This window comes from Triplophysa dalaica, chromosome 7, assembly GCF_015846415.1.
Source record: "Triplophysa dalaica isolate WHDGS20190420 chromosome 7, ASM1584641v1, whole genome shotgun sequence".
Lineage (NCBI taxonomy): Eukaryota > Metazoa > Chordata > Actinopteri > Cypriniformes > Nemacheilidae > Triplophysa > Triplophysa dalaica.
The window spans coordinates 14860842-14882278 of record NC_079548.1 but is presented as its reverse complement, the minus strand read 5'-3'; the positions used below and the strand labels follow the sequence as shown (position 1 = coordinate 14882278).

Below are 21437 nucleotides of genomic sequence, written 5' to 3'. Positions count from 1 at the left end.
ATCTCAGCATCACTGAAAGGCTGCAAATGTTGACAACCTTTATTTGCATCAACTAATCTGTCCTAGTTACCACCCTTAATCAGTGCTTTGCGAGATAATACTGACCCACATAACACTGATCCAGCAGTAAGCTCCGAAACTGTGAGGCATTTTTGGTACTCAAGTTACAGTATATTTTAATGGAAGCTATTTCTTTTTCATTTTAGGTCTTTCAATATATTTCTGTGTGGCCAGTATCAACTGTCAGTTTTGGACATTAGTAATCCGCCTCAGCCAACTACATATATATCTTACTAAGCAGAAACGGCATGAGTGGACATTGCTATTATTGCACATTGCTCTGAGAACATTTTGTTTTATACAACTCTCCACCTTTACATTGTCACTTTCATGTCATGATGTAAGAATTGTTACTCTGTTTTTTTACTTTGATTGGCAAATTACATTTTTTAAAGGTCAGGAATGGCTGTTACTTATGCATATAAGCTCTCTTGGCCACTGTGATGTCTAACCTCAGATATACAATCTTATTATAACACTTTTTATGTATAAATGAGATCAGAGATGTTTTCAATGTGTTATTTGAAAAGCAGATAATTTCTCTACACATTCAAAGTAAAGACAACCAAATGAAATCTCTATTAAACAGGACTTTTTTAGTTCTGAACTGACATCTTAAGTGAGATAGCCCTGTGGGATTCTTTTGACTTTGTTTTGTCCAAAGCCCTGCGTATTCCATTGACTTTGAAAACAAATATCACTCAACTAACCTTCACTCAAAATATATTTGTTGTGATACTGATACTCCATTAGTAACAACCTTATTTAAAAAATATGTCTTATTTTGTATAGGAGAACAAATGAGCCTTTCTAGCTAAGGTGAAGGACACTTCCTAAATAATTGTATACTTTTATACTGTTGTGACATCATCTTAATTTGCTGGTGCAATTTATACCTTATTTGTGTACAAAACTCATTGTCTGGATCAACTGTCTTATATAAACTGGTTAAAATCAGGGTTATGACTAAATCTAAGGCACAAATGATGATACAAGCTCACAACTTGTTTAGATCTTCACCACAGATAGTTTTATTTTTTTAATCCATTATTATTAGATGTTGTCATATATTACGCTGGCTGTTGATAGCTATAAACAATGTTTTTTCTCAGTTCAGACATACTTTAACTTTAATATAACTTTAAGGATAGAATCTTCAGCCAAAATGTATATCCACTAAACAAAGTCGTGCTTTCCTTTACAAAAAATGTGTATTAAAGCGTGGTAGTTTACTTGCTGTTACTTAACATAAACATATGGTTATACTTTTATTAACTATCAAGTGTGCCAATTTAATCCCAAGACATTTTAAAGGCACTGTTATCAGTGTACTTTTTCCAAAAATATACTTAAAATGTACTTTTGTAAGCGTAGTACTCTAAACTCTACTATTGGTTTAGTTTGGTTCTGCAAAGTGTTATCTCCCTTCCATTATAACCTGATAAGAAAAAGACCACAGGAGACATGAGATGCTTTGCATAATTTCATTCCTAATATATTTCCTACATATTCATGTTTTTTATCTTTTGGTCTTGAGCAATCCAGCAAAATACTCTGCACTCTCACAAGTAATATCATAGGCACATACAAACAAAACATCCCGCTGTATTATTCAGGACGGTAACATGTAAACATATTAAGTTTCAATACAGCAAAAACAAATACTGTATATAAAAGTAATTCCTCTCTTTTTATGATTCATTATGATGGTGTTAAAATGTAAAAGAATAAAATGCTACAGTATTACGATTTTGATACAATATGTCTTACGTAACTATAACAATATGTGGTTACATTTCAGTCATGCACCTTATTTATAACACACCCCTCAGAGGTTTGAGTAACAACGACCCAAAACCCTGATCAACTAAAATTAAGCTATTAGCATTTTAACCGTTCCGTTAATAAATTAGCACCCTGAAGTGTTTTTTTTTATTGTTGTTTTGTTACTCCTTGATCTTGCACTGAGGATCCTCCTGTGACAGCTGTGGACTCCACCTGATCTCTAACCTTCTCATGGTCGTCTCCCTTTGCCTCTCCCAGATCCGTCACGGCACCAATTTATCTACCGGAAACCAGAACAGAACTTTATTGTTCCCTCAGACATGGGTGTGTTATAGACAGATACAGATCCTAACAGGAGAATAATTGCGACTATAACATTTGAATTAGCTTCAATGATGAAGTTTAGAAAAACACAGAATGTTTGTAATCTTAAGACATATAAAAAGAACAATGACATCTGAGTATGCGTTACTCTAAACTGATATCTTATATAAAAGATATAATTCTTCCACACATTAGAGTCCTGAGCTCTTTCATTTAAACACTGGTTTCTAGGTCATCCAAAAGCATATACAGAATAATTATGACCATAATTAAAATCAAGTTACTGCCAGTTGCAGTCTCTAAACAATCTGTGAAGAGTTGGCTTGTTAGATAAAGACAAGCTCCACCATGTGGAGGTAAGTAAGAACTTCACCAGATAAATCCTAATAAATTCATTTGAGACTTGCTCAAACATTGTCTACAAATGAAATGCTTTGTGTTGTGTGTGCATAGACAAAAACGTGTATAACATCATGCCATTTACATCCAAATACATTTTATGTACCAATGATGCACCAAAGAGATGAAATGAACAGTAACATATGCTGTACCACACAAATCACTTTGTCCAGTCTGTGCACAAACAAACAAATGAGTCACCTCACAGTCCTGTCCATGACTAAACATCCTTAAACACAAAATAGACTAAAACAGCTGGTTAGTGTCAGTAATTGTATTTTTCAGGCTATTTACTTTCAGTTTTAGATAAAATACGTGCAGTAGTGTATTATCATTACAGTCAACAATACATACTGCTGAATAACATACTAAATGTATTTTTAAGGAGTTTGGGGAGAGATTTTATCATTTATCAAAAAATGTATGATTCATAATAAAAGCTTATCATGTGGTTAAAACTCAACTGAAAGATATGGACCTGAAAAAGGTGTTTGGATATACTACTCTCCCAGACATAACAGGCTGGTAAGTTAGTTAGTTAGTTAGTTAGTTAGTTAAAGTGAGTAAATCACACTTAGTTTGAGTGCTTGTGGACAGAGGGACAAAATAAGCCCACACACTGGAATGTAACACTGTGTAGTCTGGTGCTCAGATGTGGGGAGGTTAGCGAATGCTCACGGGAGGAAATTCATTTTCGTCATCCAGGCACACGGGCCCCACAGCAAACTCATGTTCAGGAATCACCTCCCCTTTTTTAGCTCCACCATCCTCTGAGTAACCTGTGCCATATACAGAAGGGTCACATATTTGAAATGAGTTTGAGTACATGACTGTGTGTGTTTGAGTGTTAACTGATACCTGTGAGAGTGGCCGTGACGGGTCCAGAGGTGGGAATGGCCACAGTGGCAGCGTAAGACTGGCATGCTTGTGGTGCCTCTGAGATTTCAGATTCAGTGTCTTCGTTCTCAGAATCTGATCCAAACAACCTGGGGGTCAAAACGTCACTCAGTGAGTTTTGTTATTTCTGAAGTCATCCTGTTCATAGATTAAATGTATACATTTTCACTCTCTTAAAATATTTTGTTTTATCTCAAGAGTTTAAGGGGGAAGACTCACCTGTGCTTCTGCACCAAACTGCACTCGCCCCCATCTTGAGGATCAATGTTATAGATGAATAGCTGCCCATCAGAGGAGGACACAAGCAATCGTGGAAGCTTTTGGATTCTGATTGGTCACAAATTACACAAACCCTCAAATAAGTTCTTGTTTCTCAGTCACTTAATAATAATCATATCAGAGGTAAACTCACGTTGCCAGGGCACAGACATTCTTCTGACCGGTCATCTGGAGACGAACGGTAGCGAAGGCTCGGTCTTGACTCATCATGCCTGACACCTGCGCAGGGAGGTAGCTACTGGCTGCTGTGAACATCTTACCTACATATGTTGACCAAGTGGGAGTGTCCTCCTCCCCGCTATGAGAGACACATTGTACTGGTTAAAAAAATCTTTTAGAAGAAAAATAATAATGAAGGAAACACTATCTGGTAGTTAAAAAGATGCTTCCTTATAGTACAGTACATGCACTAACATACTGTTTTGTCAAGTAACCTAAAAAAATCCACATTATCCTACATTAGGATAAGCCTACAAAAGTCATTTAATTGACTGTGAGTCATTTTAAATGTCAAATGGTTTCTTAATATAACAACCGCCCAAATTGAAACATTGTGTGAGTTTGCACTACCTTGGGCTGTGCTGTTGTTCAAGCTTGAAAATGTGCACCGTCTCTGTATTGCTTGATGCACAGAGAAACTGAGCATCCGGGCTGAAGGAAAGGGAGCTGATGTTGACATACCTTTGGTGATAAAGACACAAAAAGGTCAAAAATGTACACAAAAACACGGCCAGCTGGAGACATTTGTGTAAACCGGCATTTTTCTCCTGCACGATCAAAAAATAATCCTTTTCATACCTTTTCATACCCCGCCGAAACTCAAACAAACGCAGACCCTCTGGAATAGAGAACACTCGTATCACAGTGCCCTGCCAGAGCAGAAACCATTTAACTATGCAATTCAAATTTTCAGTGAACAACTACACATAACAGTGATGAGAAAGAGAACTTATTGTGGTGTACAATCGTCGCAAAAAAACCCTTGAAAATACAAAAAATCCAAGTAACACTTTACAATAAGGTGCTTTTGGTTAACAATAAATTAATGCATTACATAAAATAAATTAACAATGAACAATACTAATATAGCATTTATTAATATTAATTCGTGTTAACATCAGCTTTTACTAATACATTATTAAAATCCAACCTTGTCACTGTTAACATTAATGCACCATAAAGTAACGTAAATAACTGTATTGACATAAACTAACATTAACAAGGATTGATAAATGCTGAAAAAATAAATTGTTCATTGTTAATGTTGATTCATAGCACATTGTAAAGTTTTACTAAAATCTTAATGATCCTAAAATAAGGTTTTATGAGTGAACAAAATCATTCAAATAATTGTAATAATAATCTTTCTTTTGAAAAAGTGAGATATGATCTTTGGCCTTAGTGTAATTATGTGCCTGTGTGGACTTTTGAAACCCGTTAAAATCTGCACAAAGGACACATACTTGACAGGTTTTGTGAGTCTCCTGACTTACGGGTCTACGTTTGTGTGTTTCTATATACACAAAGGACAATTACCCTTTCAGAAGCACTGGCCAGTTTAGTGCCGGAAGCATTGAAGGTGATGGCAGCAAGTGGACTGTCATGGGCTGGAATCATTGTCACAGTGTTCTGAGACACCAACAACAAGGAAAAAGATTCATTTCGTGAGGCAGTGCAGACTGATGAGAAGTTAACATCTCATGTCCAGCAAGTAAGTCTGGACAAAATTGGCAAAAGCCAGAATTTTTGCTTTGCTGGTATTTTTACCAGATTGTTGGCGTCGTAGACAATAATTTCGCCGATGGTGTCACTGCCCGGGTATGCCAGAAAAGAGTTTGAATGGTTGATGGAGAGAGCACACAGACCTAGGAAAACACATGAGTAGAATACAGATATACATACTGTACTTTTAATAATACATCCACTTTTTGAAAAAATAATAACTGTTGTCTCACCTGATGGGTTGGATGGTGTATTGAGAAGGGTCTTAAGAAGTTTCATGTCCTTTATATTGTGGATATAAATGGACTCCTCCAGACAGACAACCAGTCTCTGCACGAAAAAAGACATACAGTATAACCTATTGAATAACTACTAATCACAAACACATTGCAGATTGAAACAATTAAAGAGCAAACACAAACAGGAGCTTTACAATTGATCATCGCCATGTGGTTTGCTGCAGCACAGCTGTGTTGTGTTTACCTGTCTGTTGAGGCGCACTGCGAGAATGTTGTTCGAGTAGCTGTAGTTGCAAATTTCTGTGCCCTTTTTGAAGTGGTAGACATTCATGCGACGTGGCATGGCCTGACTCACCACCACCACCAGGCTGCTGGAGAAAAGCCTTTCCACGATATACACATCTGGAGTTTCTGCTGAAGGGCAGAACAAAAAAACACACGTTAACAGTAACAACACATAAGCTGCACGCTAATGCAAGCTTAGAGACTCTGGGGCAATTTTAATGGCCTCATTTTGTATAAGGATGATCAACACTTTAAAGGACAGTTCATTCAAAATGACAATTTTGTTATTAAGTCAATGCTTGCCATTTAAAATGAGTCAGTTGTATTTTATGTGAAGGAGTAAACAAGAAAAGTGTTTCCCTATTTACTCATGCAACTGAATAAAGAATTTCACATACATCTGGGATGGCATGACGGTTGTGATGTGATTGATTATGAGATCATTTTTCAGTAAATGTGGGTCAATTATTATTTTAATTACATAACGACTTAAAGGGATAGTTCAACCCAAGAATTCTTTCATCATTTTGTCATTCTTATGTCAAACCAAACTTGCATGACCGTCTTTGTCCAGCAGAACACAAAAGACAATATTTTGAAAAATGTTACTGACTTCAAAAACACTGAGACATTTTTCAAAATAACTTCTGTGTTCTGCAGGACGAAGAAGGTGTGTTCCACAGACGAAAGAACTATATCGCTGCTGTCTTTCTGAAACCTTACTTCTCCATATTTAGTGATTTACATTTTTTTCTAAAATGTTATATTATTAGTCACTCTTCACGATTGTCACTGGTTTTTGCATATGTCTAACAATAAATATTATGAAGAAGTGATTGTCAAGACATTTTTTTTTATCATTTAAAGAGTGCAGTGTTTTTTAAGTTTCCTGAAAAACAGCAAATTTGGACATCTGAGGTTTCGGAAGGACAGCGACGATAAAGTTTCGGACAACATGAGGGTGAATAAATTATGACAATTTTTATTTTGGGGTAAAATATCCCTTTATATTTACTGTCTGTTTTTTCACAAACTATCTTCAAATGGTCTTTGCAAGCTTTGCATTACAAATTACTGCCAATTTACATAATTTATTCTATGGAAGCAAAAAAAACATACAGGTTTCAAATGGGTTGTTGCACCGTATATTCTAACCATAACATTAGTATTCATCTACAGTATATATATATATCTTTGGGTCTTTGAATCACTTTGTTGTGAACTCCACACACACAAGGCGTTGCCACAGTGTAAATGAATCATCAGGCTATTTTGACCTCAACAAAACAAGGACAACAACTTTAGGGTCATTTGGGACAGTTTATCATAACATAGATTTTGACACCATAAAAATAGGCCATAAACTTTTATATTCTTATTTTCTTCTCAGTAAAGGACGTACGAATACCAAGGGAATGAGATGCCATTTATATTTATTTGTTTTGTGACTACACCCTATGATGACTACAGCATTAAGCACTAGACGCTTCCTGATGCTGCACACAGATTTGTAGACAATCAAACTTGCCATCAATATTACACACACACACACACACACACACACACATATATAACTTTTTATAGATTAGATGGATAAAATGGGATTGGGTCTCACTGCTCTCATGGATGCATTCCAGTTTATCCACAGAGGTTACAGAAAAGAGTCTGTATCCAGTTTTGGTCCCCATAGCCAATGACCTGGAAAAACACACGACATGTTTTTTTCATGATTTTTTTCATATTTATATTAAACATGTTACTGACAAAAAAGATATAGAAAATGCAAAGTACTGGAAAGATATGTGACATCACAGAAAACGAACAAATATTATAATACTAATATATACAAAATAAGATGAATTTTTAAAATTAAGGTTTATTTTTAATTTAGTCATGCCCTGAGCAAGTTATTTCACAAAATAAATTTTAAGATAAAGTCCACACATAATAACAGAATTTCTTTAAAATAGCCCCGGGCAAAAGTGTACTTTATACTGTAGTATATAATGTTGCCTGAACAATCAATTTCAGATTTATGCTTTATCATAGTTGTTTAAGTGTTTATTGTTTGTCCTGAGTCATTAAACTGTCCACTAATCTTCATAAAAATTATCCAGATGCTCCAGAATCTTCAGTACTTCTGGATATTTGACTCATATCCAGCAGGAACTATATGATGTTCAGATTCATCTTTTTACATCAAGGACAATCAAAAGACTCATACACAACTTTTGCAATAGATAGAAACATTCAGTGATGCTCATGAAGTCAACACAATTCATTTAAAGTCAGGTTGGTGTAAACCTCAAAAAATGACAACTGGTAAAATTGTTATTGTTTTGTTATTTTTATTGTATACATGTTATTTTTTCATTTAGTAATGTCCTTCAGAAGATATAAAAATACATACATGTTTCTGACGAAATTAAATATAAAACATTTACACCAAAACCATTTTCATAGGTTTACACCCACCTGACTTTAAATGAATTGTGTTGACTTCATGAGCATCACTGAACATTTCTATCTATTGTAATAGTTGTGTGTGAGTCTCTTGATCGTCCTCGGTGTAAAAAGACGAATCTCAACATTATACAGTTACTGCTGTACATGAGTCAAATATCCAGATATCCTGAAAAAGTAAAGATTCTGAAGGACCTGTATAATTTCTGAAGATAAGTGGACAGTTAAATGACTCATGATAAGCAAGAAACCCTTAAACAACTACAACAAAACATAAAAACTGCAATTGATTGTTCAGGTAACATCATACTAAGAATTAGGGGGTGTAAAGTTTTGCCCTGGGCTATTTTGAAAAATGTGTTTATTATGCTTTTGTGAAATAACTTGCTCAGGGCAGGACTAAATAAAAAATAAACCTTCATTTTCATAATTCCTCTTATTTTACCAAAACTTTCTGCCTTTGCCAGATTGTACAGGGTGTGTTAACTTTTGAGCAGCACTGCTGAAAATTTGAGGAAAATTCATTTAACTATAGGATCCATTTTTAAGGAAAGACCCACATCTGTTTTCCAAGCTTCTCATTCTTCAACACAGCTCTTCATGTCAGATCATGCACTGTGCATGTTCCTCCCTACTTTTACTGGAGATTATACACTTGTCCCCACTGGCCACTTCCCAAACATATCTTGTCAAATAAAGTTTCAAAGAGACCAATAACATAACCGCAAAGAACAAAATTCAGATTCTTCTAAAACAAAGTCTCAGCTTTCTAAAAAGACCCGGCTGACTTTAATAAGTCACCTGACTTTTGGTATCATGTTTTGTGCTTGAGTTGCACTACTTGACTATCAGACATGCCTCTAAGTGAAGAAAACAGTGTGATCAAGCACAGAAACGAACAGGGGAGTGGGTCATCCTGTCATAAGACTGATCAATGAGTTCACACAGTCCTTAAAAGACAGGTTGAGAGTTAAACAGTAAAAAATAAAGAGCCTAGGCAAACATTCCTTCACAGTCTCTAACAATTTTGAGCTTCTTTGCTTTGCTTTTTTAGTCTATTTTTTATTCCAATTTGAGGCACTTTTGCTAAGAAAAACATTGTAAAAGAGTACAGACACAGCATTCTAACGTAACCTACTTTATCTGGGCCCTATCATTTCCCACTTACCTTGTGTGTTAAAACTGTTATGACACCGTACGGTGCATGTTGTATAACTCAAAGAGTGTATTTTTATTGACTTGTACAAATCAAAACAAACAACAAACATTGAACATTAAAAAAGGAGACATTGCATGTAAAGGTTTAGCGCGGTCCGTAGCATCTTAATAAGAAGATGACGCAAGACCGATATGCAGATGTGCAGCGCTTACGTGGAGTCTTGATTGAAGGAGGCGCAGCACAGCCCCGGGCCGCCAGGAACGTCGGCTCCCTCTTCGGTCTCCATCCCGATTCCCAACGACCTCCTTCCCTCCCTCCGCCCTGGATCGGAGGCCTGGGATCGGTCGGACCTCTCGGAAAGATGGTGGCAAACCGAAGACCTACCTAAGAAAAAAAAATGTGGATCGTCCGAACACAGAGGAGGGCAAATACACTGCGGCACTTAAATGATCCCTTTATGTCACAGATTGAAACGCAAGGTTTGTACGTTTACGACTTCAAGCGGAGCAAAGAGATGTAGAGCAAAACAAAACCAGCTGATAGTCGTTGCGTCACATCAACAGAACACACTAGTGGTTGAAGGAAAAGTGCCGTGTTGTCGTCCGGCAGAGCGCTGATTGGTCGATAGAACGAAGATAAACGCTGTTTGGCTCTTAATGTGGAAGTGAGCAAAAAAGGGGCGTGGTCTGAACTCGCTAATGTTGCTGTTTTGTACAGAAAAATGTCCTTGTCAGTAACGTTAGATGCAAAATAATGGCCAATGATAGACTTCCTGACATCTTTTTTCCCCATGCACGTCATTTTTAGCTGTAATTTGCATAATTGTAGGAACGTAAGTTTGAGAGCAAGTGTTATAGTACAAACAGATGAAAAGGCTAAATCACTGTTGAGCATAAAGCACCGCCTTTTATTTACGATTTTCATTAAAAGTCCAAAACATAGATTTCACATTCCTCTTATTTCATTATTCTTGTTTTATTTAATTTACAATATAAAATTTAGAATAGACAGAATACAGGTTGATCACTCACACAAACGTATTGCACTTTATACTGCCAAAATAACATTTATTTTTGTTTAAAAATCTCGAATATGTCTCACGCCACGGTTAAAAATTGTATTGCATAGGCCTATTACAGGATAAAAAGCAGCCATCCCAACACCAAATCGGCAAAATCACCTCATGCTTGTAAAAAGGGCTAAAAAGTGTCACAACAAATGTTCCCACAGATTATCGGTAAAATAGCAAAGAAGACTTTGGAGTTGTTTTCCACTTTCCTGATCGTTTGGTGTTTCAGTGCTGAAAGAAACATAGGAAAAACAAACAGTATTATTATAAGTACTCAAAGTGACTTTGAGCATTTAATGTGAACAATAATGTTGAAATTGATCACAAAAAGTATCAATTTAAAATTTATTACAATACAATACCTTGAAGTCCCAGACAACCATGGCACCATCTAAACCAACGCTGCTGAATTTTTCCACTTTCTCCTTACCTCCTTCCAGAATGCATAGCTGGCTAAAGTTAAACAAAGTTCATATTAGCAAGATGCAGTATTATGTAAAAGGTGCCAAAATACAAAAGATCATGCTTCTGCGGGCCTTCAAGTCTTACGTGATGCTGTTCTGGTGCAGACTGCCCATCCCATTGTCTTCCTCCTCAGTAGTAGCTTTTTTGTCCAGATTACGGAAATGCTGCATAGCAGACATGTTGCCTTTGGATGTCTGCTTGGGAATGTCTACTTTCTTCACAAACTCCAAGCTTCCAAGACCCTTGTATGAGAACTGATATGGGCAACAGTCGTGGCCCTAAGATTCCCATTGCACACCCATGCACAAAAATGTCATGATTAGTCAAATTTTTAAGAGTCATATAATTTATGGGGTGTGTTGCTAAGTATTTGCATAAATGAGCGAATAAACCATTGGAGTCCAAATATTTAGCTCTGATAAGGAGCTATCTAAAAAATGAAATTGAGCTTTAGGATATGCAAACCTCCTTACCGCAGCTACAATCTCAGTTTCACTGACATACAGCACACTCAGCAAAGGAAGATGTCCTGTTGTCAACTGAGTAACCCTGCAATGCAAAAACATTCATTTGCAGGCATCTAAAAGTGACTATAGTTAAGGTGTTGTGGATAATATCCCATTCATTTTAAGACACCACCAGCATTCAGAGAGACATTCAATTTTAACTATATTTGAATGCTCTCATATCTTGATTTGCTTTTAACATTCTGTGTATCCGTGAAATTGGAGATCTACAATGTAATTGTATATTATAACTGCATTACTCCTTTCCCTGAGTGGCATCCGCTACACCGATGGTGCTGTTGTGGCTAACCCAGGCTAGAGTGTCCCCGGATGGAGAGAAACTGACACTGTGCACCCAGCCACCACACTCTTTATGCTCCAGCAGCACTTCTCCAAAGGGCATTTTGGATCCCCAGGGTGTGGGTCCGGGTCTGTCCTCAATATCCTTAATATATGCAGAAAATATTCTAGAACAAAAGCAAGGCTTTTGTTACAAATCATATTATGTTACATGATGATTCTAATAGTTCATCTAAAATGTATTTCATTGAAAGTATGCATGTAAACCTGCAGTGGAGATCAGCAGAGCCGGCTGCCAGAAGCATGTTGTTGGGATGCCAGTCTAGACTCAGAACTGTCGAGTTTATGGGTTTTTTTATATGCTTGCTCAGCCACCTATGGATTCAAATTACGTGTAAATAGGGTTGCACAAGAGCTGTGGAAAAGATACTTAAAAATAAACAGACACATGTACAGATAGAGAGACACAGATATATATAACTAGATGTTGCATTCAAGCGCTCTAGGCACATAGACGTGTCCGCCTTCCTGGAACGGTCTTCAAATACTGCGCTTTTGCAATACAATTGCAAAAATGAAAGTGTAGGAACAAAAGATGCATTCTATCTAAAAGCGAATGTTCATCCCATAGCTGCCTGAAATGCCTCGTGTAAACACACCCCCACAAATATATGTCAGTTTGCGGTATGATTTGACTAAGACCGCCCAAATGTATATGCAAGTAAGGTGTGCGTACCAGTCAGTACAATTGCTTTGGAACCTGATGTATGATAAGAGGCATTACATTTCTGTCACACACTTGCAGTATTCAACCAATCACTACACACTGGTTAACTGGCCAATCAAAGCACACTTCGCACCGCGTGTTTCAGAGAGAGGGGGGCAAAGAGGAGAAACAAACATCCACGGTATGTACAGCGTTTTTTAGCCTTAAATTGTTTAAACACATTGAATTACATCTTAAACAAGCGATAATATTTGTTTTAGCCGTGTCATATGACCCCTTAAAATATAACTTATTAACTTAAGCTCAAAGGAAATGTCTATAAGTCATTCTTCTTTATAAGTGCCAAGTTCTTTCCATCTATCCACTCATCACTAGATTTGTCCAGAGAAAGAGTTGTTGGTTGTGAACCTAATTCAACATAAATACATTACAGGTGTGACACAAGTTTGTGGAAATCTCACCAGTCATTTTCTTTTTCAAAGTAGCACACTGAAATAAGTTTGGCCCCACTTCCAAGAGCAAACTTGTTCTCAAGAGGTGACCACTTGACACATGTGGCAGCTCTGTTGATGCGCACCAGCACCAACGTTGGCTTCCAAACTCCGTCCTTAAGCGTCCATACATAGGCATTCCTATCTGAGGCACACGTCACGATACGGTTTGACTCTGGCGCCCAATCAATCCCTAAGAATAAAATGAACAATTTGTTATATTACTTTATGTGCAGTTATCAATATCAAGAGTTCTATATGAAGGTTTGTGTTTGTCTGATGCATATCTGTTCCTCTGTAAATAGTTTTCCTTTTCTTTCATTGGAATGCTAAGATCAATATTGATGGGGTAATGACTAACGTTGCAGTTATTTTCTTTTGCCTTACCTGTAATTCGCCCACTGTGTTCTGTCAGTTCATGAATCTTAATCCACTCTTTACCTTGACTTTGGTAAATATGCACATCATTGTTGTTGGGGCTAACAGCAATTTCTAAGAAGAAAATTAGTAGGATTTATAAATATAAAATATTTATCAATATATATTAATATTTACCAACTGAAAATGGTTTTGTTACTGTATAAGAATGGTTAATAAAACAAGGCATTCAACACAAGAACGCTGATATGTTGATGGCTCATTCGATGCAGTTTTTCTCCCAAGCACAATCGGATATTTCTCTGAGTATATTTTAATGGATAACAATTACCAGGAATTTGAAACTGCAGGCAGCAACATTAGGAGCCTGAAGGGCTGTAATTTATGTTGAAATGTAGCTTTACTGGTTTGCTCTTACGTGTCCGGTCTTTGTTCCATGCATGACAGGACAGAGGATCCAATCCAAAATTGTAGAGGGACATGTTTCAACAAGGAGACCCTGGAATGCACCACAGATGTTAGGCATAGCAGGCAATCATGGAAATGTACAATGACTATAAAAGGAATCAAAGTGTTGGAATACTCCACCCAAATAACCTTGATTATTACAGAGTCATGTACAGTATCCCAAGTGAGCTTAGTTGTTTTCACCATCTTCATTTAAAGGCTTACATTATTGCTTTCATGGACATGCAACATTTTGTGGATGCTACCTAAATTAAACCATTTGAAGTGGTTTAAGTTTAATTTATCAAACTTTTTAAACTTATTCCATTTCTTTAAAGATTGTAGTTCATTGTTGCAACTGAGCAGTGATTGCAAATTTGCAGAGCAAACAACATCTTACCTGAATATTGTAAAACTGACTATGCTCTCACCTTTATCACTTCCTCTCGTTTTCTAAATGGTGGTGTATCCTTTATCCTTGTGCTGTAGAGGTCTGGAAAGGTTATGTTCGTGGACTCTGGGCAGTCGACACGAATGTGATTGAGCAGTGGCGAGAAAGGCTGCAGAGAGAGTAAGGAGGAGATAAGAGAGGGTGTGTCTTCATCTGATAAAGGCAAGAACCTGGCCTGTACTCACAACTCAACTTAAAGTAAAACTCTATAAAACTAAACGGGGTGTGTTTTAACCAACCTGGTATAAATATTTAAAAGTCTAGATATCTTCTCAAATTTCTCAGACTTTTTGGACTTATTACTTCTACGTTTTGCATTTTCATGCCAGGTCCCATCACAAGAAATGCGTTTGTGCTGTATTGGTAAAATATTATTAAAGTATGTATAATTTACAAGGAAAACACTAGTTGAATTTATAACGTTCAGACGCATTAACCTTTTTTTGTTGTGCATCAGTTAAACTACAGATGTTGTCATCTTGACAGTGTCACGTGTCAAACAGATTGACAACAAACTCTCTCCGTTTGCATTTCAATGTCATTCCTGTAGTATTGCTAAATATAATTATTATAAACATTCCGTGCATGTTACATCTCATGTTTAGCAGAATGTAAAGTATCCGTTGGTACGTACAAAAAACAAGCCTGTTCCTTTAAGGTTGTCAGTAGGAACGAGTTTCCCAGATCGAGGCGCATTGACGTCATTCGTTGTTTGTGATTGGTCATAACCTTTTCCGGTGAGGCATCCAGCCATCCAAGGACTGTGGGAAAGCCAGCTTGACGGAACACAACAACGTCGACAAACACATCGAAACGACTCAGGTATGAATATTTAAATGCAGATTGTTTCGGTGTAACTGTTTGTGATTTCGACGCGTTAGTTGACACGTTTGTAAAGACTTTAGCGTAAAGCCTTCGGCTTCCGTTGTTGTGGTAATGTAGAGTGCAAGATGGCGTATTTGACTGCTGGGCTAGTTATAGGACCTTACAGAAGTCACGGATCCGAAGAGACTACAGGATTGACTTGATGATCGTTTAAACACTCTTTGTATCGCGATGATTTGCTGTGGTTAATGTTTACGGTGAGCTAAAATGCTGTTGTTTTCACACGGAAGATTAGCACTATGTTGTGAGATGCCTTTGGGGACGCAAACTGCGAATGCGCATATGCACAGGGACCACGAGAGAGACCTTAGGGCCCCACAACTCCTGTCAAAATGCAACACTAGGAAAATGATGTGATCGTGGATACTGAATATACTGATTTGTGTCTTCACAGACGGTACATACATAATACAAGTGTTTGTTTTTGACTGAACGAGTTTGCTTGTACTATAAAGTTTAATGTTGTATTTTTCTTACAAAATGGGTGAAGTTGTAAGTTTATTTTTGATTGGCTGATGTGTATTTTTACTATAATGATCATATGGGCGGATAACCTAGAAATGTCAGCAAATTTTAAATCGTGATTTCCTGGGCATGAAAATTTTATATGAAGTACAGACATGAAATGTCATTTTATTATTAAAATAACTGTTAAGTCGACTGGAGGGAATTGAAACGAATTGCTGAAAAGTTGTATATCTACAAGAACATATACATGTGAACATTTTCCAATGTTATTGTATAGATACTGTAGTGGAGTGCAAAGTGCAAGCAGTTCATACCTGGAACAAATCGTTTTTGATTTCACATCAGATTTTTCAGCCTGCCTCATTTTTGGTTAACATGTTTAAAAATTGCGAAATATTTCCATAGTATTTAACGTTATTCTGAAAAACAAAACCAACAGCAGAACACTAAACACTTAAAAATGATGGTGCTAGTGTACTGCCTTCAATAAACAAATGTCTTTCTTTAGCAAAGAACGATCTGATCTTTAAGCTAATGTTCATTGCCTATGTCAGGTCAGCAGGTCACCATGGCGTCCAGCAGTACAAGCAGTGAAGAAGAGAGGAGCTTGCGAGAATGTGAGCGCTATGTTCAGAAGCACAACATCCAGCAGCTGTTAAAAGACTGCATTGTGCAGCTGTGCACCTCCAGGCCTGACAGGCCCATGGCTTTCCTCAGAGATTACTTCGAGAGGCTTGAAAAGGTCGATCATTTTCTTCAGATGAACAGAGTATGCTTGCCATTCTTTGTTTTTAAAATGTTGGTTAGTAACTGTCTTTGCATCCTATCAGGAGGAAGCTAAACAGATGGTTAGCCAGCAGAAGTCAAGCTCTCGATCTGATTCTCGTGAAGATGAGGTCTCTCCTCCCATGAACCCTGTGGTTAAGGGTCGACGACGCCGTGGTGCCATCAGCGCAGAGGTCTACACCGAGGAAGATGCCGCTTCCTACGTCAGAAAGGTAACTTGCAAATTTCAACATTGGAATGCGTTTGCGTCTGCATATAATCAATATGGATTTGGGGGAGTGTTTACTTAATATATGCTTCTCCTGTTTTTACAGGTTATTCCTAAAGATTATAAAACTATGGCTGCCCTTGCTAAAGCAATCGAGAAAAATGTGCTTTTTGCCCATCTTGATGACAATGAAAGAAGGTATTATTTCTCGTTTTGTTTTGTTGTTTTAGATGTTTAATATAACTTTGTAATGTTTTTTTTTTGTGCTCACTTGTATTATCTTAAATTATATTTACAGTGACATTTTTGATGCCATGTTCTCAGTCACCTACATTGCAGGAGAGACTGTTATTCAACAAGGTAAGACTTATTCATAGAATAATTTTTAATTCACATGGGAGAAGATAAATGTTTTCTTTCTAATTTCAGGGGATGAGGGTGACAACTTTTATGTTATTGACCAGGGTGAAATGGATGTAAGTGCAATACTTTCGTATTACAATAATAATGCAACGTTCTCCCAGTTTGAGGGGCTTTTGTTTACAAATTGATGTACGAATTGAGGATGATCAGGATTTTGATGAGAAATGGTGTTTTGGTAGGTTTATGTTAACAATGACTTGGTGACCAGTATTGGAGAGGGTGGCAGTTTTGGTGAGTTGGCTTTAATCTATGGCACTCCGAGGGCAGCCACTGTCAGAGCAAAGACCAACGTCAAGCTGTGGGGGATTGACAGAGACAGCTACAGGAGAATACTCATGGTTTGTGTACTATTTGACGGATATGCACATAGTCCATTATTCTAATACAGTTATACATGGTTATACATATACATATGGTTTTGTTTGCAAACAGACACTAACAGTTTTCTCCTGCTCTCATTCTTGTTTAGGGAAGTACTCTGAGAAAGAGAAAAATGTATGAGGAATTCCTTAGCAAGGTCTCCATTTTGGGTAAGTTTTGCATATTTCTGTACATTAACAACTGTTGAAGTACTGCTACCTCATGATAACCTGCTAACAATATGTGAACAGAGTCTCTGGATAAATGGGAACGGTTGACTGTCGCTGACGCCCTTGAGACTGTCCAGTTTGAGGATGGTCAGAAGATTGTTGTGCAGGGTCAGCCTGGGGATGAGTTTTTCATTATCCTTGAGGTATGTTTTTTTGTGAATTGATTTACTTTTTTAACATGGCTAATTATTGTGTCATTTGTCAACTCCTGCTATGCTGATTTGATTCATATATTGTATGTATCGTTTGTATGATTGGACAAGTTGTTGCAGAAATTGTTGTCCTAAAACATAAGAGACACATTGTGGGAAAATAGATGTAGTGATTTAGACTTGTGTCCTTAGGGGTCTGCAGCTGTTTTGCAGCGACGGTCAGAGAATGAGGAGTTTGTGGAGGTTGGAAGACTCGCACCATCTGACTACTTTGGTAAATGTTCTTTCTATGCTTTCTGGGATTTAAATTTTGTTTTGCTTTCTGGGAAATGTTGAACATATAAATGTTCCACTTTGGATTGCTTATGCTGTTATTGCTTATAATTCTTATGCTCTGTTCGGCCGTTTTTAAAATAATTGACTTATTTATCTTTTTATGTCTCAACAGGTGAGATTGCCCTGCTCATGAACCGGCCTCGTGCCGCCACCGTGGTCGCTCGCGGCCCACTGAAATGTGTAAAACTTGACCGTCCCCGGTTCGAACGTGTGCTCGGCCCCTGTTCGGATATTCTGAAGAGAAACATACAGCAGTACAACAGCTTTGTGTCTCTGTCGGTCTGAGATGCCTGAGGCTCTTTCCTCTTCTATTGCAGGGTCCACCAATGCAAATCCGCTTTTCGTACCTTTTCTTTATGCATTTTCCAACACCCAGGTGCCCATTCACTTCAGTGTTCTTTCTGTCTGTTTATCGGTTAGTGCTGTCGCGTTTGTGTCCATCATAGGTTTTCCATGAGGCTGATTGTTAGTTTTGCCTGAGAAACGAGCCAATTAATGTGCCACAGATGCCTGTCACGTGAAAAGTTGTTGAAATAACAAGTCCATCAGGATTTTTTCTAGCCTCCTTATTGCTTCAAGTTTCTCTGTAACAGTGTTTAGAATCGAAAAAGGTAACAGTGGCAAGAATGACAGTTGCGTTGTGTATTTACACAGTATATTGTGATGTATCTTATTTGAGCCATTGAAGAGTTTCAGATTCAGTTTTCCCTCATTCACTTCAAGCGTTTGAATATAGGGAAGCCAAAGGCAAATACTTGTGTGTTATGTTGTTTTCTCGAGGGTACTGAAGTTTAATGTCACCGTGTTAATCATGGTGATAAGCTTTGCTCTTATTGTTCTAGCTGCACATATATAGTGTATGTAAATGATTATATTAGAAGTAAATGACCATAACCATATTTTTTTGCACAGTTTGATATCTATATATACGTATATATTAAGAACACTTTATATGCGCCTGCTGTTTTTCATTGTGGCATTTGATCCTAATTGCATTAGGGAAACAAAGGCTTTTTTCGTACTCTTTTGGATATTGTGTTCTTCCATCATCCTCCATGTTACATATACACGGGCTTACGCTGGACTCTTATGTGGAGCAGATCAGGATTAGTCAAATCTCTTTTTCAAGTTACACTTTTCACATTTTCTGTGTTACGAGATGCTGTTTGTTGCAGTTGCTTTTGTTTGTTTGTCCCACACACACACACACACACACACACACACACACAGAATAATGTTATTTTCATAAAACCGTTATTGTGTTTTACATTTTTAGATGTTGGCACAAAAAGTCGACGTTTAATTACGTTTTTTTTATTCTTACGATCAGGAAATTTAGAGAATGTAATGGTTGTGGTTAATCTTTGATTCCTGGCTGACACATTGACAATGTAGACACAGTGGGAAGTGACTGCTCGATGGCCTCCTTGGTGGTCATGATTTTTTATGCCTTTACTGTTAGCTTTTCTGTATGAGAGTTTATGTGAACTGCTTCGAACTGTGCATCTCTCTTTTACCTACACTTTTTAAACTAAAATAAACAAAATTTGAGTATGTTGGAAGCAAGTCAGGGTTTAGAATCTGAAAGTTGGTTACATGTCATCAGTGTCCTTTTTTTGTTACAGAATCAGAGTATTTACTCTGCTCATAGTTAAATGAAGTCTTAAAATGGGGACAGTATTTACAGCTTGTGTTAATTTGATAGGGTCTGTATACCATTTTGGTTGGAGTCCGGACAATGTTATGAAATAGATTTGTGAAACAATACTGTCACCACCATGATCTATTATCAGTTATTGTTCTTTTTGGTTCTCGGAGTTGTGTTGTAGAATTTTACTGGGTGGTACGATATAGTGTTAACCACTGCTGAAGGTAGAATTTAATTGAGGTCACACAGATACTCTTGTATTATTTTTTTAATAAGCATTATTTGTCCCTTACTTTGTTGAGTTATTTTAAGTATACATATATCCAGCTCCTCTATATAACAGGCTTTTGTTGCAAGATATTATGTAGGTTTGAAAAGTGCCTGGTTTCTATACTTTTTTCCTCCAGTCTGTTTTCCTCCTGTATTGTTTGTAAAATACAATATTGTATGTAATCCTTATATGGTCCAGTTAACAGTGTCATTGATTAGAAAGAGAGTCCATTGAATTGGCCTACATTTGGTGTTAATCCTCAAAATCCGAGTTTCCCCAAATAACCACATGAGTTGCTTTCGCCCTCTGTTGTCCTTACTCTTGATTTGAAAAAGGCATATGGGATAATAAACTTTTACTGACATGCTCATTCACAGATTTCTGCCATTGTAGTTGAAGTCTTGATTAGAATTTCAGAACCAATGAAATCTTGGTGCCGTAGCTTTAAAACCACAGAATTCGCCACCCTTAGTTGAAGTGATCAAATAGCCTGAATAATAACCGTTCCACTGTTTTTGGTGGTTTATGCCTCATAATGGGGATAAATAAATGAACCAGTTTAAATTATTTCTAGTATGATTTGTCCTTGATCTTAACTGTTGGAGATTGATTGGCAATTGCAGTAGTGCACTTATTAGTGCTCATGCACAGTTCATTCTAAATATGTTTGGCAGTAGGTATAGTGTTGAAATAAATCTTTCTTTGCCATCTTCTGTAAATTGCGTCATTAAACCGCTATTGTGGTTCTCCTCTTCTTTTTTTTTTTTAATAGATGCCACCTGCCTATTGGGGTTTTTAACAAAGCAAAGCCTTGTATTTTAAAGAACATTCAGTGGTACATCGAAAATGCATTTAAATTGCCACCCTACCTTTTTTGTGGTTTGCTTTCCATTCCGTGCTCATGACTGCCAATGGTGTTTTCAGTAAAATTATATAGTATCTACAGATGAATTCTTATGTTGGTTGGAAGCTTTTCAGCAGGGCTTACAGATTCCTGTTCAATCATTTTTTTCACCTATTCTGTTTAAGCACTCAGCACAGAGAGGATGTCAGAGGACCATTTTCTATTATTCTTTTTCTATAACTGTATACAGTTTGATTTCATTGGATGTGCTCAAGTTGTAACCCTTTTGGTATGGATTGTCCCAATGGCAGGTCAAGCAATAAAATGATTAATTCTTGAATATTTATGTCTCCTGTGTTTGCATTTATTGTGATTTTTTT

The 21437-nt window shown here is 37.0% G+C and overlaps 3 protein-coding genes across 6 annotated transcripts; 1 reads left to right on the top strand and 2 right to left on the bottom strand.

Moving 5' to 3' along the window:
• Positions 1–1530: 1530 nt before the first annotated feature.
• On the bottom strand, positions 1531–10493 carry wipi1 (WD repeat domain, phosphoinositide interacting 1). 3 transcript variants are annotated; one of them, XM_056752213.1, is made up of 13 exons: positions 9825–10493; positions 7606–7688; positions 5950–6119; positions 5700–5796; positions 5512–5609; positions 5281–5373; positions 4543–4613; positions 4315–4425; positions 3878–4042; positions 3685–3792; positions 3427–3554; positions 3189–3347; positions 1531–2125 (listed from the first exon to the last, which is right to left on the bottom strand). In XM_056752213.1, exons 1-12 carry the CDS (start codon positions 9896–9898, stop codon positions 3232–3234), a joined length of 1314 nt encoding a protein of 437 aa, XP_056608191.1. In that variant the 5' UTR covers positions 9899–10493; the 3' UTR covers positions 1531–2125; positions 3189–3231. The 3 variants fall into 3 exon arrangements, with proteins under 3 accessions (XP_056608191.1, XP_056608189.1, XP_056608190.1); XM_056752211.1 differs by having other exon boundaries at positions 3247–3347; XM_056752212.1 differs by having other exon boundaries at positions 3247–3347; positions 5950–6116.
• A 73-nt stretch (positions 10494–10566) lies between these two features.
• On the bottom strand, positions 10567–15027 carry zgc:86896 (uncharacterized protein LOC415190 homolog). Of its 2 annotated transcripts, XM_056752216.1 has the most exons (11): positions 14884–15027; positions 14427–14555; positions 13967–14047; positions 13558–13662; positions 13141–13363; positions 12220–12327; positions 11913–12119; positions 11620–11695; positions 11231–11424; positions 11044–11134; positions 10567–10912 (listed from the first exon to the last, which is right to left on the bottom strand). In XM_056752216.1, the coding sequence occupies exons 3-11, from the start codon at positions 14028–14030 to the stop codon at positions 10907–10909; spliced, it is 1074 nt and encodes a 357-aa protein (XP_056608194.1). In that variant the 5' UTR covers positions 14031–14047; positions 14427–14555; positions 14884–15027; the 3' UTR covers positions 10567–10906. The 2 variants fall into 2 exon arrangements, with proteins under 2 accessions (XP_056608194.1, XP_056608195.1); XM_056752217.1 differs by lacking the exon at positions 14884–15027 and having other exon boundaries at positions 14427–14574.
• An 87-nt stretch (positions 15028–15114) lies between these two features.
• On the top strand, positions 15115–21397 carry prkar1aa (protein kinase, cAMP-dependent, regulatory, type I, alpha (tissue specific extinguisher 1) a). Its single transcript, XM_056752215.1, has 11 exons — positions 15115–15268; positions 16354–16541; positions 16630–16797; positions 16900–16991; positions 17092–17153; positions 17223–17269; positions 17396–17554; positions 17686–17746; positions 17828–17949; positions 18151–18232; positions 18407–21397. Exons 2-11 carry the CDS (start codon positions 16368–16370, stop codon positions 18577–18579), a joined length of 1140 nt encoding a protein of 379 aa, XP_056608193.1. The 5' UTR covers positions 15115–15268; positions 16354–16367; the 3' UTR covers positions 18580–21397.
• The last annotated feature ends 40 nt before the right edge of the window (positions 21398–21437 follow it).